The sequence below is a fragment of the Melanostigma gelatinosum genome (genome assembly GCF_949748355.1).
Source record: "Melanostigma gelatinosum genome assembly, chromosome: 18".
In the NCBI taxonomy this organism is placed as follows: Eukaryota; Metazoa; Chordata; class Actinopteri; order Perciformes; family Zoarcidae; genus Melanostigma; species Melanostigma gelatinosum.
Window position 1 is genome coordinate 6,171,723 of NC_136651.1, and position 26,311 is coordinate 6,198,033.

The 26,311-nt window shown below is 43.2% G+C and overlaps 3 protein-coding genes across 4 annotated transcripts in view; 2 read left to right on the forward strand and 1 right to left on the reverse strand.

Moving 5' to 3' along the window:
• bbln (bublin coiled coil protein) lies at positions 1-25,454 on the forward strand. 2 transcript variants are annotated; one of them, XR_013772821.1, is made up of 3 exons: positions 1-188; positions 523-3,324; positions 25,444-25,454. XR_013772821.1 is itself a non-coding variant. In XM_079289723.1 (2 exons), exons 1-2 carry the CDS (start codon positions 113-115, stop codon positions 762-764), a joined length of 318 nt encoding a protein of 105 aa, XP_079145849.1. In that variant the 5' UTR covers positions 1-112; the 3' UTR covers positions 765-3,360. The 2 variants fall into 2 exon arrangements, 1 of the variants encoding a protein (XP_079145849.1); XM_079289723.1 differs by lacking the exon at positions 25,444-25,454 and having other exon boundaries at positions 523-3,360.
• ciz1a (cdkn1a interacting zinc finger protein 1a) lies at positions 1,648-9,062 on the reverse strand (the record flags this gene model as incomplete). The annotated part of the gene is made up of 17 exons (XM_079289369.1): positions 8,925-9,062; positions 8,265-8,510; positions 7,385-7,506; positions 7,008-7,237; positions 6,539-6,656; positions 6,290-6,377; positions 6,072-6,184; positions 5,863-5,942; positions 5,454-5,654; positions 5,186-5,316; positions 4,989-5,082; positions 4,783-4,896; positions 4,581-4,688; positions 4,361-4,439; positions 4,113-4,234; positions 3,515-3,994; positions 1,648-1,686 (listed from the first exon to the last, which is right to left on the reverse strand). Exons 2-17 carry the CDS (start codon positions 8,435-8,437, stop codon positions 1,648-1,650), a joined length of 2,292 nt encoding a protein of 763 aa, XP_079145495.1. The 5' UTR covers positions 8,438-8,510; positions 8,925-9,062.
• The window catches only part of dnm1a (dynamin 1a), a 43,524-nt gene continuing 27,186 nt past the window's right edge, over positions 9,974-26,311 (forward strand). Inside the window, exons 1-10 of the mRNA XM_079289722.1 lie at positions 9,974-10,244; positions 18,535-18,608; positions 19,075-19,224; positions 19,387-19,590; positions 20,112-20,210; positions 21,226-21,386; positions 21,531-21,673; positions 21,748-21,883; positions 23,278-23,345; positions 24,419-24,557. Of these exons, the coding sequence (XP_079145848.1) occupies positions 10,084-10,244; positions 18,535-18,608; positions 19,075-19,224; positions 19,387-19,590; positions 20,112-20,210; positions 21,226-21,386; positions 21,531-21,673; positions 21,748-21,883; positions 23,278-23,345; positions 24,419-24,557 (1,335 nt within the window). The 5' untranslated portion in view covers positions 9,974-10,083. The remainder of the gene's footprint in view (positions 10,245-18,534; positions 18,609-19,074; positions 19,225-19,386; positions 19,591-20,111; positions 20,211-21,225; positions 21,387-21,530; positions 21,674-21,747; positions 21,884-23,277; positions 23,346-24,418; positions 24,558-26,311) is intronic.

Consider the following 26,311-nt stretch of genomic DNA (forward strand, 5'->3'; position numbering starts at 1 on the left):
AACAAGTCAAGCTAGCACCGTCGGAGACTTCCTCTTTGAATCTGTAGATTTATCCAAACTGTCTGAAAAATAACCTTTAAGTAGATATTTAATATTGAGTTTGTTGAGCATAATGTCTGGACCAAATGGAGATCCAGACATCTCAATGGACGATGGTATCAACGACGAAGATGAGTTCGAGGACGAAGGTAATGCGCTAATTCTTTGTAGTAACGTACGTTATAATAGTAACGTTATTACAGTGAGATTCTTTTTCGAAATGCTGATATATCAGCAAGCTTCTGTATAATTTTAACGGCCTTAAAAAGCAGTATTAGTCCAGTTGTGTTATCTTTAAATACACATATGCAGTAATATCTTAACACGGGTTATATCAACTCTAATGCTGACATGTCATGATGAGACACATGAGAATAACATTTCTTTTTTTACAATCGGCACTGAAGACTAGAAACGCTCTGCAAGAAAAGCTTTTTACTCTATCTGACAGAAATGACTTATCTCTCTGCTGCACATCCACAGAGTACGAAGCCATCAACTCCACGCTCGATGAGATTAACTCCTATCTGGATGATCTGGAGGATCGGAATGATTCGCTTAACGGCAAACTGCACGAACTAATGGAGTCAAACCGGGAAGCCAGGCTGGAGTTCAGGGCCCAACTGCTCGGCTCCCAGACTCAGGAGCAGCCATGTCCTGCAGACGGGGATTCCTCCGCAACCAGCAAGGAAGACCTGAATAAAGGAGATGGGGACTGCAAATGAGTGATGAGGGGGGCTGAGTTAATCAAAATACAGGGATGGAAATATTTAGTGACTCAACTTGATCTGCATCGTTAATGCCTATCCGATTCTTCTTTATCGGCAGATGTGACATTTTGCTTCTCCGCCATCACCTCATCATGTTTTTCTCCTTTATTGAACTGTGATGTGCTGATGTTTGGTTCCTTAAGCAGATTGAAGTCTCAGCTTCTTATACAAGATGCACACTACCTGGGACCATTACAGTGAAATCTAAGTTGCATGTGTTGATTGTTAAGCTGTGACATCATGGGAACAAATTCTAAAGCCAGGGTGAAATGAGACATTTAAAAACAGTGACAGTAAACTGTATAACATTCCTCGAGAGTCGACCATGATCTTAAGAATCTGTCTTCATGGCTAAATAGTCGACCTTCTTTGTAGTGTGCTGATCCATTTGGTTTCAGCTTTGTAATAGCGCTAGTCTCAGTTGGTCTCTGTTCCTGTTTGATTCATCCCAAAAAGTAAATATGCAATACTACAGATGTCTACCAGTGTATTAGGTTTGATCTGGAGCATGACTTTAAATCTGCTGCACTGTTGTTTATTAACCTGTTAAGGATAAGTGAGCTGATACGTGTTTGTGTAAGTTAAATAATAGCCACAATGTCAAAACGAAGTCAATCAAGTGTGGGAATTGTCAGACATTTTAATATAAATTAAAATGACCCCCCCCCCCCCCCAAAAAAACAAAACAAAAATCCCAAAATACATACAACTTCCAGCAGTTAGAAAACAACACCTGTTTGTTCATCTCAATGTAGTCAGTAGCTGAATAAAACTACAATAAGAAACATACAGCTTTGTTTACGTGTCCTCTTTGCTCTCCTCTGTTCTCAAAGTAGCTTCACGTCCTCGTTCCCTTCAGACAGAAGGTGATGCGGTACTAATCATGAGACCGTCACCACTCTTGAGTTTCCACATGCATTAGCCAACCACTTGTGTGGTTTAAAATATCCTTCTCTAGTATGGAGGAATGAAATGCGTCCGGAACAGCACACACCGGTCTTTGAGGCCTTGTGGCTGCTGAAATGTTGGAACTATAGATCTGTGTTTGTAGAATCTGTGACTGAGATAATCAACTGTGTGTGAGACTGCTGAGTCAGCTGGGATTCCAGCTATCCAGTGTATATAGCAAACTAAACATCAAGAAAGAAAAAACAATGGTCAATTGGAAGAAACAAGCAACTACCAGTAAGAGCATCGTCAGTCAATGAAAGCAACTTTAAAAAAAAATAAATACCTGCCTTGATTGACAAGCTTTCAAATTTCAAAATGCACATGATGCAGCTTTTTGCACTGAATATTATTTTAGTTTAACATTAGAATGACTACAAGGGTTTCTTTTCCATTGTGCGCAGAGTTTAGACATTTTGCTGCATTTTTACACTATATTCAGGTCTTACAGATCGTGTTGAATCCAAAACACATTTAATTACACAAAGAAAATGTCCAATTGCTGGCACCCTTTCAGCGAGAAGGCCACAACTATTGTGCGCCAAACACGACATCAACTGGAACCCAAAAATGTCAAAAAATGAAACGGATAATGAGATGCCTTTGAACAGAGCTGAGATCAGCATTTCTGAACACTCGAGCCAAAGTCCCCTCCTCACACTCTCTTCAAACCACCCGCTCTAATACTCCCATCAGTCACATTCTACATCTCAGCTCGCTAAAAGCATGTGCCAATGTAAGCAATGTTGAAAACGTCTCCACTTGTAGGTTACATTATGTTGATGATCGTTCATCTAGCTAGCTAGAGAATTAGCAAATCTGACAATCAGCATTCTGATCCTTGAGGACACCAGGGTGGGAGAGCCAGTTTCACAGACCAGCAAATTCCTATTTAATAGTTAATTAGTATCATGGAAAGTAATTACCAGATTTTCAATTGCAGATGGGGGTAACCTAAAAAAATATGGATTTCTCATATTTCCCTTTTTCTTGCACGTTTACAAACATGTCAAACTACACCTTAAATACTGTATGAATTAAATCTGAATTTAGCTTCTATCATTTTACGTCAGTGTGTCCCAATCCCATTCTACTTGAGAAAGTATTATTGTGGTGGTGTACTGCTTTAAAAAAAAAAAGTTATTTTAGGCAACATTAATGCAGTTTTTACAAATTAGTAAAAACTGGAAGGACATGGTTTGTTGTGAGCTACATGTACTTATGTTATAATGATGTCATTCTAAAGGTGAGGCTGGAGATTATACGACTCAAGAGCAACAATTCTCTCACTGGGAGCCAATATTAAGATACTTAACCCCCCCCCCCCCCCCATCACTGATTAAACATGTACGCGATAGCCGGCTGGTGTTAAATTTCCCACCCTGGGAGAGCATCAAATAACATGTCCTGTTACACCGTGATGTACCATCATTCTTCCTATTTGTTGGTGTGTGTGTGTGTGTGTGTGTGCCTAGTTCAGACTTTCCAACATGGAGAGAGGCAGGGCTGTTCACTTCTTGGTTTCATGAAAGCACCTCTTCGAATATCGACACATCCTGTCCTAAGGGTTCCCACTCTTTCCACATCTCATCTCTGACTCAGCGTCTGTTTGTGGCCCTCCCTGACCTGCGTTTGGTTGTGGTTTTTGCCTTCTTTTTTCCTGGGACAGCAGGAGCTTCCTTCACTTCCTCCTCCATTACCTCCTCCTCCTCCTCCTCTTCCACATTCTCCTTCACCACCTCCTCCTTCTCCTTCACCACCTCCTCCTCCTCTTCCACATTCTCCTTCACTACCACCTCCTCCTCCTCCTCCTCCTTCTCCTTCACCACCTCCTCTACATGAGCATCCTCAACAACAGCTGCTGGCTCTGGTTCTGGCTCCTCTCTGCCACCATCGGGCAGCTCAGCCGGACTCTCCAGACCCACAGAGACCTGGGATGTGCTCTCTTCCTCCTTGCAGTGGAGGCCGATCTCTTGGTCCGTGTTGCCTGTGCTGGTCGCTGAGGTGCCAATGAAGTCCTGGGAGTTTTGGTCAGGTTCCGCTTGTTCCTCCCGTTGCTGGTTTTCCGTCTGCACGGAGTTCAGGTTCGTCACTAAACCGGCGTCATCAGAGTGGGAATTTTCCACCGGACAGTCTGTGCTGGTTCCCGTTACAGGCCTGAGGCTGTCTGCAGCGAGGAGAGACTCTCTGGAAGACTCAACAGCTTCACTCTTTTGAGTCAGCAACTCTCTGTACTTCTGAGAAGAAAGCATACGAAAATACTGCACATTTAATATAATATAATGTGAAATTCCTCAAGGATAACGCACATTGATGCACCGTAACGTCACATTCAAACATTCATCAAACACCAACCTTGAGGTTCTCAAAGTGCTTGATTGTTTTGCAGTGGGCGTGCAGGGCAGAAGAGTCAAAGTGATAAAACTTGTTGCAGAGTCTGCAGATGAAACCTGCAACTGGAACAAAAAAACTGGACCCTGCAGTGAAAAAAGGAATTCAAGAAGAAACGTCACTCCGATGTTAACGCTAAATCCAAACAACGATGACATGCAGGGAGACAACGAAATGAAATGTTCAGCAATCTGGAGTTGGTCGTCACTCACCGTAGACTGCGTTAGCGTCGTACTGCTCATCGCTGGCCATGTCCTTTAAAGTCACTTCTTTAAGGCAGGACCAGTCCTCCTGTAGCAGGTCACCAGAGACACAGTAAACAACTGTACGATAACACATGCACCAACTATGAGTACTAAGTGTTATTCACTGGCCTTTAAATGCATATACTGTCAGTTGGGAATTACAAAGAACACATTACATGCAAATCACCTGTTCGTTCAGTCTTTCCTCCTCCATCTCGCTGCACTCCAACTCTTCCAATGAGAAGCCGTCTGTGTCCAGCTTGCCTAAAGCCTCACAGCCCTCCTGTTCCTGGAGCTAGTGAACAGCAGCCAGTTCAGCATGAATATTTGATTTCATCTTAATTAGCTTGTTGTGTCGTGGTTTTAAAATCACTATGAACACAAGATACCTTCTCCACTTTCTGCCTGTGCTCCTGGGACTGCAAGTGCTCCACAAAAATCTGGGAGGTCCTGAAGTGTTTCTTGCAGACGGTGCAGGAGGAGATGGCTGATCTGCTGGCCAGCTGAGGAGAGATGAAGAGATCATTGCGGATTTTTCGCGTTTTAAAGCTTTTCTGGACTCCACATTTAAAACCATGTCAGTGAGCGGCTTTACTTTGTGCTCCTCGGTGCGTCGGTGGTCCGTGATGCTACTGGAGAAGTGGGTGTGACAGGTGGCACACCAGTGCTTCGAGTCCGCCCTCTTTTCTCTGCAGAAAACACAGACGAACATTAGTTATAATTATTACTATTATGGGAGAATAAAAAAAAAAAAACAGAAATCAGATGCATGTTTGTGAGTGTCGAACGTACCCGTCTTTGTTTGCTTCCTGTAGAGTCTCCTGCACTCGGGGCAGCAGGGTGACCAGACAAGCATTGCTCATGTGTTGGATCTCCATCATCCTCTGCTGGTGGGAAACACTGTTCATGTGACTCCTGAAGTTCTGAAAAAACAAGATGGCAGAGTTAAATCAATTTGCCACATTCTCAACAAACACCAGCAACTATTTACACCCCCCGCCCCAAAAACAAAGAGCTAACTCCACCATGTCCTATGTATCTTGATGTGTGTGCAACCTACTGGCTGGTTGTAGCAGGTAATGCTGCAGAGATAGCAGTAGAACTTGTTGTTGCCCTCCGCTACACCCTCCTCTTCTTCTTCTTCCTCCTGGTTCTCGAGTGAAGCCAGAGGGGCGTCTTTGCCGTGTGGCATCTCCTCTGACAGCAAGTCATCTTCACTCAGCTTGCCAGACGGGGACGGGGCCAACAAGCAGCTGTCCGCCTACAGAGAGGTCCCAAACCAGAAGTTAATCCAGTGTCATACATTCATTTAACCGAGATATGACGGAGATATACTTTACAGAGAGGTTGACAAATACTGGCAACCGGCATTGACCCACCATTGTGATTTGGTTACTTCTAAATCTATCGTTTAGTGTTGACAGTATTTTGTCCGTGACCTGACCATCCTAAATAAAGGCTCCTCTCACCTCAGCAGCGCCGCTCTCCTCCAGCGCCTCAACAACATCTGATCCCCCCGTGGAGCATCCTTCTTCCAGAAGGATGCAGTCTGGGAACAGAAGAAAACGCGTATTACAGCGAGTTCTCATCTCAACTGACGTAAACTACTCTACATTTAGATGAAATGATGAATGAAAGTATTTCAAACCATCTACTCTAGGTTGCTGTGGGGTTTTACCTTCAGGCTGGCTGTCCTCACCGTCGCTGTTACACTCAAAAGACGGAACTTCCACTTCTGTATCTGCAATGGTGATGGTCTCAACACCACATTGTTCTTCGGGTTCCTCTGACCTGAGAGAAAAATAGCAGAATAATTTGAGGTTTGAGACGGTCAACACTGGATGTCAAGATTTTCTAGCAGAACTACATTCACGGCTATAGAAACGTTTTCTCTACCCATCTGTCCTCTGCTTCTTGACTACAGGTTCTTCAAGTTGCTCCTCGGAGGGCTGTGTGGGTTCATCCACTCCTCCTACAGCACTGTCTGTGGGTAGAGAGAGATGGAAACAAACAAGGAAGGAAAAAGCATTATCCACAAACAAATGTCAACCACCGATCGTCTCCAAGAAATCCCAAGAGTCACATGTGACATTCAACACCGTAACCTATAAGCATGTTTCGGTGCTGGTTGGAACGCAGCGCTACCCGTTTCAGTCTTGTCGGCGGCTTCATTGGTGCTGCTGGCTGCTGGTTGCTCGTCTGTGCTCCCTGCTGCCATCTGCTCGCTGTCTCTCTTCCTGTCTGGCTGGCGAGCTGCAGTGTCCTACACAAGGAGACGGACAACAGGGTTACAAATATCAGTTCTGACCCATTTTACTATGAAAGAATGAATGTATGCTCCTATCAATTAGCTCAGAAATTGTAAACTCTAGACATATTTTGATTAATTTTCATGTCCAATCAACCGCCCAAAACCCAGGTATTTAATTTGTAGCGATATATTCTTGTATTTGGGTCATATTACAATGAAAGCATTTTCTGAAGTTTTATACTTGACCAATGATTTGATGCTTTCATATCAAACACAGTCGTAAACCCTGATTTTCTTTGAGTGGGCTACGTTAAAACATCGACACAGTGATTATAATCAATATAATGGTGCTGATGTAATTACTGCGGCGGTGATGGAAGAGGAGGAGGAGGAGGCTGCGGTGGTGGTGCTTGTGTTGTTATTGTTATTGTAGTAGCGGGCATGCTGGTGATACTGTCGACCACCCGGGTATCCCATCATGGGGGACTTGATGGCCATCCCCATGGGAACTGGCCCGAGCAGAGACGACCTGGACCCAGGAGTGAAGAATTGACGGAACTGCTGTCCCCCCATCCTGAAGCCCCGCATGTTACCTACATGACAGCAAAGCATGGAACAGACACGCAAGTGAGGACAAAAAAATAAGCAAACAAACCATTATATCCCCTTGAAAGATAGACGTTCACTATGAAAATGACAAATGAAAATTCTACTGCTTTTCACTACAATCCAAACCACACCCTGCATCTGTTGCATCAGTAGGGCCCCCTGCAGCATGGGATTGGGGGCCATGATGGTGGTCTGGGTTGCCTGGCACAGGTTGACCATCCTGGGGGGAGGAGGTGCCTGGGAAGGAATAGATCTGCACAACAAATAAACGAGAGTAAATTAAAAATATAGCATCATTTCTCAAGAAATAACCTCACACAAAACAGCTAAAGACACACACACACACGCTTTCAGCCAAATTATCCTTCTTACGAACCGGGACTTTTACTTTACACATCTGTACCATTTTGAGATGAGCTGAAATCCTAATGTAGAACAATACCAAGTGAAAAGCCAAATGACTTGACACACATGTTCTCTTAAACACAAGCTGTTTTCTTGATTATGATGATTAAGTGTAACTGTAACGGCTTTGATGTGGATTAGCCTTCATCAGAAGTCACTTTCCTTCCAGTAATCTGGGAATGAAGTGTTTTATATGATCTGCACTTTATCAACACTACCTTTGGGCAGGCCAGATAACAGAGCATGGCAATAGCCCAATGTTTTGTATAAAAGGACACACATAACACTGTTTGACAATAACAAACATTTCTATAAAAGGTATGCCAGTGTTGTACAGCTTCTTGCTCCTTTGTTTACCTCACAGATAAAACAATAACAAATCACAGCCTAGACTGACCGCCCCTAATCCAATGGACTAATTTATAGGCAAGCTGTACAAATATCCAAGTTGAATGAACATACTGCACACCTAAGCATGTTCAGTCATCGTGCTGTCCTGTCATGTGTTGTTGTGGCCAGGCTTTGAAGCTCAGCTACCGCACAGCCACTCACACGTCTCACCCGGAGGGCCCTGTCTGATCCCCGGTCTCGAGTTAACACGCTTACCGCTGTGCCTGGTGGTGATGGTGGCCGACATGATGCCCGGGAGGCGGCTGAGGTGGTGGAGGCGGAGGCTGCTGCTGGAAAAGTTGTTGTAGCTGCCGCAGGTGCTGGTGGAACTGTTGCTGCTGTTGTTGTTGTTGCTGCTGCTGCTGCTGATGGATGTGTGGATTGAACATTACGGGCTTTAAATTTCCTCCGCGAGGAGACGGACCAGCAGCTGTGTGTGACGCTCCTTAGAATAAAATATACCTGGATGGAAGGGAACAAAAAGGTGTATGATTATGTGCCCCGTTGTCTTTATTGTAAAGATACACTCAATAACAGTGCGCACGTCCCGAGACAACAGGTCTTATCTCACATATTCGTTATGTCAACTAACGTTAGCTAATGCTAGCAAGTGCGCTAACAACAATTTACTTTCTTTGTTTGCTTATCTTATTTAAATCGCTTCACTCCGTTAGCCAACTTCACGGAGAGACCGGCATGCTATTCTAGTTGTAATCTAGTGACAGTAAATGAACACGCCAACACCTGCTGTGACATGAAAGAAGCTACATTAGCCACAGTACCTGCACCCAACAATTTAGCTTAGCATAGCACCGAACTAGCTAGCTAAGTCGCAGATAAACCATCTGCGCTTCCTCGGGTACTTTCTACATTTACCTTTAGCCACGGTTGTTACGACGTACTTCTCAAAGAGTAAAGTGGCGATTCTTGATGATTATCCAACCAAAAGCAAAGCACAAGGTTAAATACGTGTTCTCGGTCCCGGGTGCAACTCGCATAAAGCAGAAACCCCCAACCAGCGTCCTTAGTGTAGTGACGTTTGTGCACACTGTCGCCCCCTGGTGGTGGTCTGGGGAACTGAAACGGCTTGACGTCTGTCTAATAAATGTATATTTTAATGTTAAATGTATATTTAACACGGTCAGTGTTTCATTGTCAAACCCCACTGGCCTTGGGAATTTTATAAAAGTTAGTATTTTTAAGGTTCTACATTTTACATTACATTATCTAATACATGTTGTTGGCGTGTTTGTTTTCGCAAATACTGAAGATAGATAGATAGATAGATAGATAGATAGATAGATAGATAGATAGATAGATAGATAGATAGATAGATAGATAGATAGATAGATAGATAGATAGATAGATAGATAGATAGATAGATAGATAGATAGATAGATAGATAGATAGATAGATAGATAGATAGATAGATAGATATATTGATACATCAAAGCACAGGCTATACTGAATTATAAAAACAAACACACCCAATGCTGTAGAGTGCCCCCTGGCCTCTGTTCACGGTGCTAACAGATTCAGCACCATGGACAGATCTGTACACAACATTTAAAAACGGGATGCCAAATGTCCCATCTCCGTGCACCTTTCCAATTAAAACAAAGGTGTTAAAGAGTCTCAGCGAAATAAGACACTGAAGTGTGGCTGACTGTAAACAGAACAATTTGACGGGCAACTATACAGTGAACGTACACCTACACCACCGAGCGGCGTGCGTGGAGAACTGCAGAGATCTCTCCTGGGAAAATACAAGAGATCATCCTCATCCTCCCCTCCCCTGCTGCACTCGGTGGAGAGGAGTGCAGGCTATACATGTTCGGCGGTGGAGAGAGAGAGAGTCCCATAGCTGAGGTTATCTGACACACCGAGGAGGCGCAGTCAATGAGGGGGCAAACAGAAAAGTGAGCGCAGTCCAAAAAAAACAACCGCCCTCTAAACGCGAGATTGGCGAGGAGGGAAACATAAGAATCCTTCCCTGCTCCGACAAGGGAGATACACTACCCATTGCATCGGAAAGATGGGGAACCGGGGGATGGAGGATTTGATTCCTCTGGTGAACCGCATGCAGGATGCCTTCTCCGCCATCGGGCAGAACGCGAACCTGGACCTGCCCCAGATCGCCGTGGTGGGCGGCCAGAGTGCGGGGAAGAGCTCGGTGCTGGAGAACTTCGTCGGGAAGTAAGTGGCTTTTTTTCCCAGGCTGCAATGCATGCACGTCGGTGCATCACACAAGCGATTTGCAGTCGCTTTCATTTGTACACCTCACGCACATCCCGATCCCCATCCCCCCCTTTCTCTCAGGCAGGTTTGAATCCGCCTCACACGCATCGTTGACACGCTCCAAATCGTGGCACCTTTACGGCAGTCTTATCGTGTTATCACAGTCTTCTGCCACAACACCGAGGCGAGGAGATTACTTTGGCCTACATAAATCCCCACTGAAGTACATCTGTATACTGATGCATTCAGGGAACCACAACTTTATGTTAAATTACTTAATATGATGAACCACCTCTGGATAGTCAGCTTTTAAACTTCATAATTTTGTAGAAAATTACACTAAATTGCAAATGTTTATCATTATAAATCAGTGACGTCAGAGGCAGGGTTAGTTTATATGCTGACTTCCTGTACAGCAGATACAGTTACAGGCAGCTCTGGATGTGTTTCTGTAGCAGTTTTGTAGCCCTCAAGCTGTTAAATCCTGACCAGGCAAGGGTGCAAAATGATTGTTGCTGTGTGTGTGTATGTGTGTGTGTGTGTGTATGGAGAGAGTTTTCAGTCTTGCAAACATGCACAGTTTTCAGCTGCTGCTGCTGCTGATGATGATGCAAACAAAGCGAACAAATGTGAAGTGTTTTGCTGCAGTATGACCTTGCAGAGAAAGAGAGAGATAGTGGGAGAGTCCACCTGAGCTTTGAGCCCTTCCAGCTCAGCTCATCCATCTGTCTGCCAGTGCTTATGCTGTAAGTGAAGCTTACTTGAATGCAGGCGACAACATGGGTGTCACTGGCTAACTGTTTTGTCAGCCCGGTTGCTTGTGTTTCACTTGATCTGAAGATTTTTGTGGTTTCATAGACTTTTAATACCTTGGATGCACTGAGTGTGTGATTCAGCAGTATTTCCTCAATAAGCAAGGTCAGGTTGTATCCTGTGGCTCCAAGCCAGCTCAACACCACTTAACAAGGCCTGCTATTACACGACAACATGTAACATACCCCACTGGACAGAGACTGATTTTTCCCCTTCAATCTATTTTCTTACATTTATTTGACAGTATGGTCAAATAGTTCACCTCATGGCCACAGTGATAATCCACATGTTAGCAGGTAGCAGGTGAGGCATGCCCACTGTTTACATGATGCTGCCTGTGGAAGGCATATCAGTTTTGCTTATAAAGTTCCATTCATGGGATTTCAAAGAATACTCCACCGATACAGCATTGCCCTCCTATAATATGGTTGGACAACCTGGCGCCTACATTACCCACAATGCAATGTACACCGTTGACAGTTCTGTCAGGGCTACAGAGGTCTGGAAATTTCACTTCTTTCTCACTCTGCACCTTTTAGATGTTTTCATCTTCAAACACTCTTCAGCTCCCAGCGATGCCTCAAGTGACATCCCTTAAGGCAATTCATCAGATATTAGACAGCTCCCTCTCGAGCAATAGGCTTTATACAATACTTTAGCCTACCCCCTAAAACCTGCAGCACACTTAGATGTGTCAAATTGGCGGAGTTCCCCTTTAATCAAAAGCTGAACAAGCTTAAATACACACTGAAACTTCTAACATAAAGTCAACTTAAGTGTCACCTGTTTTACAGCCATTTTTTACGAGGCCTTTTTAAAAAATGTCAGTGAATTAAAACAAACATTTTGAGTAAACACTGCTGAAGCAATGTCTGTAGGAGGGCCACGTTTTGCTGCTCTCGCCCAGCTGTAGTCATGGAAACAGCTTGTGCCTAATTACGCCGCGAGGGACCAGCGGTTTACATCGTTACAGGAGGTAGAGAAGGAAAAACTGAAATATTACCACAAGGACATTTAACGGTAATAAAGACGTCAACTGATTTGTTTGTCCGTGTGAGTGAAAGCTGCAGTCTGCATCCTGTCATGCAGCGTGTGTGTGTGTGTGTGTGCGTGTGTGTGTGTGTTGATGTATGTGCTTCCCTGGTCCAGCTGCAGTGACGTCAACCAGGTCCTCCCATCCTCCTGCTCCTACAGCGTTAACTTACACACACACACACACACACACTTAACACGCTGTATTGAGACCTATAAATGGCAAAGAGACATTTCCGTCAATTATTTCACAATGCATATACGCTGATGTGGAATTTAGGCAAAAATGAGCAACTTCAGGATTGATATGAACATTGTTGAAAGGAGTTTACTGTAACTTCTGGTGGACTATGACACCTTTCCTCTCTGCTGGATTCTATTTTCATGCATGCCTGGCATGTGTGACTCAGGGACAAGGACAGCCAACCTCTTAGTAGGCGAGCTGTTGTGATATGCTTTGTAGTATAAGAGTACATCTGAGGACACGTATTGATCTATTCCCCTTTGTTGTCTGTCCTTCAGAGGTTTTGGATCCTGCGTTCATGGGTTGTCCTCACAGACAGTCTACTGTCTGAAGTCTCCGTTGTTGTCATTGCTCAGTTCTCCGTTTATCACCTCGGCCCAACCTCCCCTTTCTCAGAATTTTCTGTCTCTGTCAGTTTAAATTCACCTCAAAGGCGCTTTGTTGTTTTCAAATATCAAAGTGCTCAACAAAGTAAAGACTATTTGTCTTCATTCATTGTTTTCATTCGTGCGCTTTCTTGTCTTCGACAATGACAAGTTGAGATGTACTTAGCTGCCTTTGGGGAATGCTCTTATTTCATTTCCTCTTGAATGAACAGCACCTTTTTATTATTTCATGTCTTTGAATAAAGTACGATATGTGTTCATTTGTTTTCGGAGTGGTAGGTTATCTTTTTTAGGGCTACAACTAGCGTATTTTCACATGTCCCAAGTGAAGTGAAGAAGACATTTCTCTAATCTGAAACTGTGCACAACCCCAGATTCCAATCCTGCGTCTGTCACCAGTCTGGTTTTTTTTAGCCTCCCATGAGTCTAATTAGCACAAGCAAAGCTTTACTGGTCTCCAGTGCCCAACACAGGCGGTGCCAGCTGGGTGAAACCTGTCAGTGCAGGTGGAGGTGGAGATGTTTGGCCACATCTTGACATTTGACTAAATTCAGCAATATAATAATTATAATAGTGTGCCATTTAATCTTAAAAGACAAATTGCAGTTCTAGGGGAAATATCTTTGGAGTAGCTTTTGCACAATATGTTTTATTTATACTATATTTTTGTATCAAGCTATATTTACCAATATCATAATTCTGAAAATTGGTCAGAAGCATTTATTTTTTTACATATTTATACTGAAAATGTTGTATTTTATTGATGAGAATGAGTAGAGAAACAATAGACAGAGACAAAACAAAGAGCGTCACAGAAAACACAGTTTCTATTTCTACAACATGCAGCACATTTAGCATGGATGATTACAGTGTATGTTCTCAACAGCATGTTTTTTCAACCCTCTTTCAGCACCACGGACAGCTCTCTCAAAAACAGCTGATACTAAACCAGCTGCTTCCCCTAAAATACAACAAATACTGAACATACATAGAGGATCACCTTCCTGTTGTTCCCCTTGTATGATATCCACATCATGGATAGATTCAAGGGTACCCCAGTTTACTGTCACCATGGTGGATTATAGAAACAATCATGCAGCTTTTTGTTGATGCACCTCTGAGCCGAGGTTTGTCTTGTTTTTAGCACAAATCAATTCATGGTTGTTCAAGTCCCTTAATAAACGGCTGTGGAGGAGCACTTTTTTTGTGTAGGTTCAATAGCTGATAGTGGCATGTAAAAGGAGAAATTAGTAAAAAGGTCACAAACTGTATGATGTTCTCCTGGTACTCCAGCCCAGGATGCTGCTGCTGCTGCTGGTGTGCATCTTAGCCGACTGAAGCACTTTTATCATCAGTGGAGGCTGCTGGCACGAGCACAACATAAAACCACAACACAGACGATTCCAACTCCCTGCTGCCATCACTATTCCAACCCCTGCGCAGAGATTAAGTAAATGATATATCTGGTTCAATGTATTACATAACACAGAGAAGGCCGGAGGCATTACGATGAGCAGCAGCAGCAGCTTCACTCATGTGAAGGACAAGCCAAGTGCACTACAGTGCACCATTAAAACCTTTATTCTTGTCAATTGAAAGCAGGATAGAGTGGAATAGAAACACAGAGAAGAGTCCTGTAATGACTTATAGAGGACGATGCTGCGATAAGATAAACTACCCAGCATGCAACTGAAATGATGCAATAAACCCTGCAGGAACCTGTAGTTTAAAGGTTGTGTCATGAAAGTGGATAGGATGGACAGGATCATTTCTGTGGATTCATCTGAGGTTTTTTCTTTTAATGCAACTGTTCAAATATATTCCATAGCTTTCTTGAAAGAAACTCATATTTAACTGTTAATTCTAAGCAGTAATTTAGTCGTAATAATAGGGACAAAGAGAGACAGTGCATCTCCAATTATTTATTTACAACTTTTTTAATGATCAAAGTCATTCATCGTTGGCTCTGTGACCTGACTGGCTGCAGCACTCAACCAACCCTGTAAACTTTAAAGGTTAAGAGGTTCCAACAATGGATGGATGGATTTATCTTCATCTAGGTTCTTTTAGAAGCTCTTTCAATGAAATACTCTGGAAATGAACAACTATTTAACTAATACATCATTTCCTGGTTCTGTAAAAACGAATTTAAAAAATCTGTCAGTAAACAAATGAATGTTGTGAACTGGATACTTTAAACAGTCTCTGAACATTGCAACTATTAAAAAAAAAAATACTTTGCAGGAAACCTTTTGGAGTTAAAAAGTTAGTTAAAAGTTAGTTTTTTAATAAAATCAATTGGAGACTGAGGTAAACAAAGAAAAGTGTATGGACGCACTAAGAGTGTCAGTGACAGACAGAAGACGAGAGGAGACCATTTGTGCTGATACTGCTACAGAGGATTATCACTAATCTCTGTTTGGGCCGCAGTTTACCCGCAACACGTCCTCCCTTTGGCTCTGGTCTAATCTGGATGTCCACCATCCAGCAACAAGCCGTTTCATTGGATATACCACTGTAGCTGACAGCAATATGTGGTCACAACATTCATCTAATTTATCTGCGAGCCAAACACCGCTGGGAAGGGAAATTGCTTGGTTGTGCTAGTTCACTAAAGTCAGCGCTGGTGTTGCTGTGTGCATCAGAGCAGGATTAGATGAGGCTGAATGTCTGACTGTCAGAAGTGATGTGACACACATGACGAGACCAGCAGCGTGTTGAGCTTCAGTTGTTACACTTATTACATGAAAACTAGCTTTAAAGAATGACATTTTTATGAAGGGAATGAGGCAAAGCTAAACAGTTTCAAAAAATAGTTTTCCAAGAATGTGCGCGATTTAACAGATTCATTTGAAACGTTAAAATAGAAATACTGCAATGAATTGTTGACATTTCTTTAACATAAGTTCCAACAAAACCAAAATCCAAAAATTCTGGATCGTGACCTCCCACGATCCAGAATTATTGATCATTGATAATCAATTAAGAAACTGTTGAAGGGTAAAAAATAACCAGGCAGGAGTGACCATTTTTGGTTAATTTACTGAATGACAGATCAATGTTCCACATTGATGCAAAAATCATATAAAAAAACAAAATTGCTGTGAAGTTTTCCTGCTTATTGATTTGCAAAATAACCAGAAATGGTGCCAGAGATTTTAAAGGATAGTTGAGACAATATTAACACCGTGGTAACATTGTATTTATTATCATATCAACCAACCCTGACAGACCCAGATAGACAGAGCCGAGTATAGATCCGTCAAACTGAAGATCTTACCGGAAGTGGGTAAAAGTTGTTTCTGTTCGAAGTGAAGTGCTTTTAGACAGACGCGCACTACTGAGTGCACTTATACTGTATGTAAGTGCTTGTTGAAGTTATCTGCATGTAACCTTAAAATCTCTCTTTGAGTTTCCGTCGCTGTTTATCATTAATCCTTCTGTTTCATTAAATATCTGCATCCCTCCTGGGCCCCGTTCCACGTACGTGTCCAACTGAGTTAGCCGGATACTTTTCAGGATAAGATGACGTAGATCAGGCTTTTCGGTTCCACGAAGCAAGCTCGGCAAAATCACCATGGCAACACATCCAAAAGCTTGAACCTGCTCCAGCAGAAATCATGTATTTATAAGACCTTCTCGAGCCACACATTGAACACCACACGCCGCAGCCGCGCACTGACTGTCCCACAGACTGGATGCAGCCTTGCGCTGTTGTGCGAGTGCTGCGCTGTTGTACAGTGTCGGCGATGCCGAAATAATGCATAAAGCACTCATAATGATATGACAGTGTTATTAGTACACCAGCACATCATTATTGTAGAAAATGATGAAGGTGGACTCATGATAAGAATAGAGATAATCACACATTATTTCTTTTCACTGCTTCAATTGATTGAATGTCTGATTATGACTAATACACACACTGATCCGCCCATAAACAGATTCTCACACACACAGATTCAAACTAGTTCTATATGGTAATCTACACATACATGTATATACACATATATAGTCGGCTACATGATACATAAGGGCATACAGTACATATATCCTCATATTAATTTGTATCAGTTAGATCCTCTTTGGGCTTGTTTTTATCTACTTATTCTGAAAGACTTGAGATCATTATTGTCGCTATAGATCTCATTGGATGATGCATCATGAAGTCTACTGCCAGCAGGCAATCATCCTGATCCCGATCGCCTGGTTCGAATTAACGAGACCGTTTGAGAGGATCAGCCTGGCAGGAACCGAGATAGCCTTACATCAATCATCTCGTTAATGTAGGCTGGCTAATAGGACATTTGATCGACTTTGCTGAACCACTTACGTGGCACGGGGCCCAGGTCTGACCGGTTGGCTCTCTCCTCTGGTTATTCCTCACCTCACTGTGGGGGGGGAATGAAAACATGGCTTCTCCTCTCATTCGGGGATCCTTGTTGTAGCAGTTTTAGGGGAGGATGAGGAGGAGTGAAGTGAGAGGAACACCTGCCGTCAACGCCATCTGTCTACTACTGGAGAAGCAGCGTTCAGTTTTTCTGCCCCACATATCTGGAACAAAGTCCCAGAAAGCTGCAGGTCTGCTGAGACCCTCAGCTCATTTAAATCAAGATTGAAGACCTTTCTGTTTGCTGCTGCCTTTAATTGAACCACATTCAATTCATATATTAATCAATTTCCTGCATTTCTGCATTTTACAACTGAATTTTATTTCTTACACTGTTTCTTTAATTGTTTTTAAATCTCCTTTTCCTTTGCCTTATGTTTTGATGCTTTTAATGGTTTTATGTGAAGCACTTTGAATTGCCTTGTTGTTGAAATGTGCTATACAAATAAACTTGCCTTGCCTTGCTCTAAAAGGCATCCAAGTGGGAGAGGGAGACTTACACTGGCAGCCAGGTAGACACACACATGAACGAGAGAGCAGGGTTTCCTCTGTTGTAAAAGGCTGCATTAGAACAACAAACATTGAAACAATAGTGAAGCTCCCTATTGGTGCTCGGGCCTGCAGCGGGTGTGGGCTGTCAGTAAACATTAGCTGCCATGTCTCTTCAGGCCTATTCTGACAATCACACAGTTACAGCTTGTTTGTTTTTATGTTGTCTCCAATAAGTGACACACTGCAGGTTGGGAAAGGATTAGGAAATCTGCAGAACTCAGCAACCTTGCTGTTTTTTTTACGAGGTTATGAATCTCTCCTCTATCTGCAGTCCAATACATTTCATCAATTAGTTGTGTTTGCTTGAATAAAATGGTCTTTTATTCATTTTGGATTTGACCATTAGTACCAACATGATCCTCGTGTCGAACATCTAATTGCTGAATTCGCTTTTTCTGGTTTAGGTCACAGTTTTGAGCAAACGTTTTTTTCAGTTTCAATGTTTGATGGTGACATAAAACTCTAAAAAAGAAAATCAGGGTTAGTTCAGGAAAACCTTCAGGAAATTTTTTACATTTATTTTAAAATATTTCGTGAGGCTATATGTCCTCCAATTAAAAAGCACTGCAGCAGATCAAAAGGTAATTCAGCCTGGTGCTTCCTCAGCTGTTGTGTTAGGATTTGTTGCCATGCAGCATTGCACTGCTCACACAAACACCCACATATTAACACTCGCTTGTTATTTGTACTTTTCACCTGATTCCAGTCTTCTCAAAGCCGCGTGACTCACTGTCACCGACTCATGTTCTGTTGTCTTTTTGTCATTTGGTGATTCACGTTGCTGTTAGTTTTACTGACCATCTTCCTTGCCGACTGTCTGTTGTCTTGCAGGGATTTCCTTCCCCGTGGTTCTGGCATTGTGACTCGTCGTCCTTTGGTTTTGCAGCTGATGAACTGCCCCACAGGTGAAAACATCTGACCCGTAAACATCTATGGAGATTACGACATTCAACATCTACAGCAAAACCCTTTCCCCTTTAAATAAGTTCCTTTAATTCTTCCTAGAAGAGACAACAGTAAAGACACAGCTTTTAGCTGCTACAGGGGCCCCTCTTACCTAATTCTAATCTAATTCACCATACTTCTGGTGCCACACAACTAGAGGCTAATAAAATGGGGCCACAGCTGGCTGCCTGAATACATGACATTATACTTCCTGTTTTAATCCCCGAAAACCCCACAATTATGGGAACAGTAGTTCCAAAACGTATAGCTGACTATCCCCTAAATCGAGATGTATGATAATATGGTTACAAAATTCCATCAGTATCTGCCATATTCCAGGTGAAAATGGTTAAAATTGATCTCTTTCCTTTTTTTCCACAATTTCACTTTCATAACATTTCCTTTTTTTTTAACCGTCTCTTCCAGAATATGCTGAGTTTCTTCACTGTAAGGGCAAAAAGTTCGTCGATTTTGATGAGGTCCGGCAGGAGATCGAGGCAGAGACTGACCGCATCACCGGGGCCAACAAGGGCATCTCCTCTGTGCCCATCAACCTGCGTGTCTACTCCCCTAATGGTGAGACTGACAAAAATCTTTTTCTGATATTTGTGGTGTCTTGTTCTGCTTGTCTGACATCAATCATTCATGAACCACCAAGCTTTTTATTTGGCAAGAATGCATCTGAAGAAGCTCTCTTCAGTTCGCTCTGCTTTCTCCTGCTCCTGGTTCTCCTCTCAGTGCTGAACCTGACCCTGGTGGACCTGCCGGGGATGACCAAAGTGCCGGTGGGTGACCAGCCTGCAGACATCGAGGCCCAGATTCGAGAAATGCTGATGCAGTTTGTCACCAAGGACAACTGCCTGATGCTGGCCGTCTCCCCGGCCAACTCTGATCTGGCAAACTCAGACGCTTTAAAGATTGCCAAAGAGGTCGACCCTCAGGGTGAGTATATGCACACACACACACACACACTCACACACACACACACACACACACACACACACACACACACACACACACACACACACACACACACACACACACACACACACACACACACACACACACACATAAATGCTATTTAATGTATTAAAGTAAATAAAATGACCAGCTACATTAAAATCTTGCTCAATGCATCCAAACAATAGTAAACTTTTTAAAATAACTTTTAGTTTTACTTCTACTTCTTAGATTTAATTTGAAGTGCAGGACATTTTCTTGTACTAAAGTATTTTTACGTTGTGATATTGCTCCGTAACTTCCTAACTAAATTATCTGAATGTGCTAACGCTAAAACGACTAGCATCGGAATTTGTGGGTATTTTGCACAGCATATATTTACAGCTTTAGAAATGATTTATCTGTTTAGTTTTCAGTTCTGTTCTCAGGACTGGTTATCATGGTGGAGTGTGTGTGTGTGTGTGTGTGTGTGTGTGTGTGTGTGTGTGTGTGTGTGCATGTAGGTATGAGGACCATCGGTGTGATCACCAAGTTGGACCTGATGGACGAGGGAACAGATGCTAAGGACATCCTGGAGAATAAGCATCTCCCGCTCAGGAGGGGTGAGCCCGCACACTCCGACACACTCCGACACACTCTACTTCAGGTGCCACGCAGTGACACACTGTTTCCCTCTTGTGGTGGCGAGGTGGATCGTACTCAACATGTTCAACGCACCAAACACTGGGAAAAAAAACAACAACACAGAACAAGGACGGAGTGATGGAAGGAGAAGTGTGTGATGAAAACTGTACTGAGATCTGAAATCAAAAGACAGACAGAAAGGTGGAAGAGTTGAAGAGCAGAAGCAGCGAAGGAGGCACAGAGAAAAGCACTGTGTTGGAAAAGAGCTTGCACGTATCTTGCGGGCTGCCCTTTATTGCAATGTGCTGATGTGGTACTTTTCTTTTCCATTTGCACTTGGTTCGTACCCAGGCATGCGCTTTTGAATATTTTCCATGTCCTTTGTGTTTTCTACGTCCCCCTCCTTCTTTCTACTCCTCGTCTCTCTCTGTCTAATCTGGCTGTCCACATGTACAAGGCTGCTTGCTCACAGTCGCATTAGTTATAGAGCATGAAACAGCCTTTCACCGAGGGATGAGCATGAGAAAAGTTAACGGGAGGTGAAATAGGATCCGCATGACCTGAAATATATTCTCTCTAAAAACCTGGACACACAAATTCAGACATTTATTCATCGCCCTTCCCTCCATTCTCTCCTCTATTCATCCTTCGGCTATATTCTTTTTTTTGACTCCTGAAATGTGGTTTTCCTCAGCTAAACATTTTTAAACACAGTTTTGAACGGTTTGGTCCTTGAGGGGATGCTCATTTTGGGTTTGGCTGTTGAAACACTTCATATGTAGGAAATGAAAAAGAGCCCAGCACAATCCCTGATTGCCCTGATGCAGGACTGGCTTCCAGTCAAATGTCCCATCGGGCCACAAGTATTGAATCTGTTCCAGTCTGCTCTCAAAAATTCCACAAAGTGATAAAAAGAGCGAGATCAAGTTCTGTGCAAATCTCACAACGTTCAGGCTGCATTGTAAATGTTTGTGGGACTCTTGTGTTGTCCAGGTTACATCGGTGTGGTGAACAGGAGCCAGAAGGACATAGATGGCAGGAAGGACATCAAGGCTGCTATGGCTGCTGAGAGGAAGTTTTTCCTCTCCCACCCTGGATATAGACACCTGGCCGAACGTATGGGGACTCCCTACCTGCAGAAAACCCTCAATCAGGTGTGCAAAAGAGCAAGACAGAGTGAGAGTGTCAGTCACAGGCAACTGCGGTGCGTCCGTTAATGGGGGCTGTATTTTCCAGCAATCTAATTCAGACACTCCCCATGTTCCCAGTGATCTAACTCTGACCTTTGACCTGCACAGCAACTGACCAACCACATCCGGGACACCCTGCCGAGTCTGCGGGCCAAGCTGCAGAGTCAGCTTCTCTCCATAGAGAAGGAGGTGGAGGAATACAAGAACTTCAGACCCGACGATCCATCTCGCAAGACCAAGGCTCTGCTCCAGTGAGTGGAGACGGGAGAAGACCGTGAGATAGGAGCAGACAAAAAGATTCATTGATATCTCTGCCTCCCTGCAGGATGGTGCAGCAGTTCTCTGTGGACTTTGATAAATGTATAGAGGGCTCCGGGGACCAGATTGACACGGCTGAGTTGTCAGGCGGCGCCAGGATCAATCGCATCTTCCATGAACGCTTCCCCTTCGAACTGGTCAAGGTGCGTGTGTGTGTGTGTGTGTGTGTGTCTGCCAGGTGTTGTGTTTACTTGTGTGTGATTTGGTTTGATACTTGTATCGAGAGACTGTATGACAATGATTGGGGGAAGGAAGGAGGATGAAGCTTAAAGCAAGACTGTTCCAAGTTTGATGGATATTTTCTTTAGATGCTACACTGAGAAAAAAGGAAAAACAGCGACTCCCTCAACCTGATATCCCAAAATATAGGACAAATTGTAACCCAACGAAGTAATGGAAGTCAAGAAAAAATATTTCAGCAATAAAAAAAGAAACTTTGGCACACCCACCAAACCCTAAACACGTCACTTATATAGCTGTATATCTTTATGCACAAGAGATTCTGAAGATCACAAACCCTTTAACACATTTACCAGACTTGTGGGGACTTGTCATTGTCATTTTTTTGTTTTCTATTTATTTGATATTATAGCGAGTTTAGTCCGCAGAAAATAGATTTTTGAGTGAGTGTGCTGATTCATTTGAGGTAAAGCAAAAGTAAAAACTGAGAGAAGGCCTCCCTCAGGTTTTGGGATTTTCTGACCCAAACATTCCTTATTTCCTCTTAGTTTACTTCTCCCGTTGTCGTCCCTTCACTCTCACTTGCCCCACCTCACCTTCTGCCTTTTGTCATCATATTCATCCACGTTTTATCCCTCCCCCACATCGTCTCTGTTCACCTTTCACATCATCTTTACCCCGAGCCTGTCCTCCCTTCATCCACCTCCCCCAGCCTCTCTCTCTCTCTCTCTCTCTCTCTCTCTCTCTCTCTCTCTCTCTCTCTCTCTCTCTCTCTCTCAACCCCCTGTTTTACATGTTCGATCCTCTTTCACGTTCTCTCTCAGTCGGCCTGTAGCCGTCTCTTATATATCTTATAAATCTTACTGCCTGTGACTGAGGGCCTCAGAAAAATCCCCCGTCGGTTTCCCACTGGGAGAACAGAGCAGGTTGCTTCCAAACCAGAAGCTTGACTCGTAAAATCATTACGTTTTATGTGTTTGGAATACATGCTTTGAAGGAAATATGAAACTTTGCTGAGGAAAGTGGGAATGAATGAGGTACTTTAAAAATGAAGTAAAAACAGATCATGTAGGAATATAGCAGATCAGCTTATAGATCCTACTTCCCATGATAAAGTATATTCGACAGAATGTAAATCTGTTTGGGGAGGAAGTGTGTTTAAGGTTTGCAAAATAAAAGCAGCGGAGACGTTTAAGAAATAGTGACGGACACGTGTTGTAATTCAATGTTTCTCAACAGTTCCTTGTGACTTGTTATTAGCTGACATGGTGTTTGAAAATAAAGAATGGAGGAATTAAGTTGAAATAATGTATATTACTCTACTTAATCCTCCCCGTGGTCTCTGTTTCGTTTGCAGATGGAGTTTGATGAGAAAGAGCTCCGCAAGGAGATCAGCTACGCCATCAAGAACATTCATGGAATCAGGCACGTCCGCCCTTCAACTCACCCCTCCACCCCCACTTCCCTCCCTCTTTACTTCACCTCCTTCTCTCTCTCTTTTTCTCTCTCACTTTCTCTCTCTCTCTCTCTCTCCATCTCCGTCACCTCTGGCCTGACTGCGTCTAACTGACTTTGCTTATCTAATCACAAAGACCTCTGTTGAATACGAATGGCGTCAGTACACTTAGAGAAGATTTGTGATGAGATAGGTTGCGCCGTATTTTTATTTTTTTTTTAAATCATCTAATAAGACAAAAAAAAAACATCAGAAAAAAAAATATTTACATTTGTCTCCAAAATGTTTTTAAAATTGTGTTTGGTCTGATTATGACAGGATGTAGTGAGAAGCAGGAGATATGGGATTTATTGGGGGTCATGTGCTTCTCGGTGACAAGCATGTGTGAAATTTACAAAGAAAAGTTTTTATTTATTTCCAAGGCAGTTGTTTTCTGCCAGTACTGGTTTTTATACTTTATTTATCTTATTTCAGTATCAGCGTAGATACTTGTTAGGATGTTACGAGTAATAAATGGTGATGTTTGGAGGTTTGTTGATTATTTCCGGTGAAATCAGTGAAAGTCCATATTCACAGCCAGACTTTAGCTAAAATGGATTTTTGATCCATGTTATTTAAATGACCTGGGTCCAGTTCCACCTCCAAAGTGTCCAGGCTGTCCTTGTGGTGAGTTGTCAGGGATGCATTTATGCATTTTCTTTCGTGAGATCCCGTCCATCCTCTTGATGGTTAACACACCGGCTAGTCTGCAGTGAAAACACATTCTTGAGGGACAATGGCTTCATTTGCTGAAGAAATTTACAGATGACTTGAAATTCGTTAAAATAACTAAATATTTCCTCGAACATGTTGATTTGTATTTCCATTCTCTTTCTCTCTGTCTATTTTGTGTCTGTTTTTTGGGGAAAAGCTCAGAAACGGAGAGTAATTCTTTACAATTAACACTCTTCTCTTTACCCAACTCTCCTCCCTCCTTCTGTCTTTCTCTCCGCCATCCTCCTCTTTTGTTGGCCCTGTGGCTGGTTCTCTCTCTGTCGGGCAGAACTGGCCTCTTCACCCCGGACATGGCCTTTGAGACCATTGTGAAAAGGCAGATTGGGAAGATTAAAGAGCCTTGCACCAAATGTGTGGACATGGTCATTTCTGAGCTAGTCAATACGGTTAGGCAGTGTACCAAGAAGGTAAAAAAAATGATAGAAAACAGTGGATAGCACTTTATTTTTGTATTTTCAACCGTCCTCTGCAAAGTCCCTCTGCTGTTCACTCCCTTTTACTGTAACCACCTGGCTCTCTCCAGCCCTCGTTGTTTTTTTGGACAGCGAGGGGACACCTGGAGTGGCAGGGTGGGCTGCGGTATGACTGCCCGCCTGCCCGCCTGCCTACCGTACCGCTCGGGACTGGTTTGGCTGGACAGGCTGGCCGTGATAGAAAGCTGTGTTTAAGAAAACCAGTGTGGAGGCTGAGCGGTCATCAAAATATGGTTGCCCATAAAAGATTTAATGTCAGAGCAGTCTCAGCTCAGAACTTGAGTTTACGAGTTGCCTCAGTTAGGATGTTTTGACAGAGTAGATTATTTTACACTGCGTCCCAATTCCACACTATGTACTAACGGTACTACAAGCTGTCATACTGTTCAAAAGGTCAGTGTGCTTTACTGTTTTTAACAGGAAACGATGCAAAATGTCTGCTGACATACATCAAACTTGTACAGTACTTCTGAATAGTAATGCCATTTCTATTTAAACTAAGAAAAAAAAGAAAAGATTTTTCCTATTTTCCTCGTTTCCGAAGCCCTGAAAGATATTCTTCATCTTGTGCGCACACGTTTTTATCTTGTGTGCACAAGATATTATTTAGTTTGGACAAGATTTCATCTTGTTGCTATTATCTTGTTTGCACATATATGTTGTGTGCACAACTGAGAGCTGGTATTTATTGTGGAACTGGGACAACTCTCTCGAGGCCGTCTCTGTGCGAGCTAAAAAACACCTCTTAGGTGGGCTTTGGAATTTATTTATACATTTACTCGAGTAGTCCTCAAGTCACAAGTCTCAGTTCTACTTCTAGATACTCTTTCCACCTATGCTTAAATACAAAGGTATACACGTGGATCGTCCTTCGTCAGTCATTTAGAATACCTGGCAGCGATATTGGATGACCTCAGCGTCCAGACTTCCTTGTGCGTGAGGCCGCAGCCGTGAACCTGCAGCAGGCGGGAGCCATGACCATTGTGTTTAAACTGCTCTTCAACGGGCCTCTGGGGCCGCACGCTCAGCTACAGACGCTTGTGAGTGCGGCCAAAAGAAAAGAAAAAAGCAGTGGTCTTTGTCCAAACTGATCCAAACAAATTCAACAGCGGTTGGACTGCAACAACCCGGAGCTGCCGTGGGACAATAAATGTTACGATTACGTTCCCGCTGGAAGCCAGAGGAAAGGGAGGGATGGGTGAAGGAAGGGTCGAGACCAGGGGGGGATCAGAGCCCGCTGGCTGAACGTCGGGGTGCACGGCTGCGGTCTCGCGGTGCATCGCTTGGAGTTTTTGGCTGGCGGAGTCGTGCAGGCTGGGAGCTCTCTCTTTCTCCTCGTCTTTCTCTTGTCTTTTCTCTCTGTTTGCTCTTTATTGGTAGAGAGAGACTCCAGCGCTGTCCTGGTGTAGAATGCCTTCAGGGGAAACCAAATGTCTCACTTACATTTCCTTCCTTCTGTGCTGTTTACTCCCCCCACCTCCATACCTCTCCATCTCCAATTTATACTTAAGCGTCCGTCTATTGTCCTTTCCCCCCCCCCACCATCTGTTTATCGTCTCACACCTTTACTTCCTCACTTTTCTCCGTCTGCCTGTTCCTTTATGTCTTCTTACAACTCTTCCTTTGGTGCTTTTACTTCTCCTCTCTTTCCACCCTTCTTTTGTCTTCTTTTTATTTTCACTCCTCTC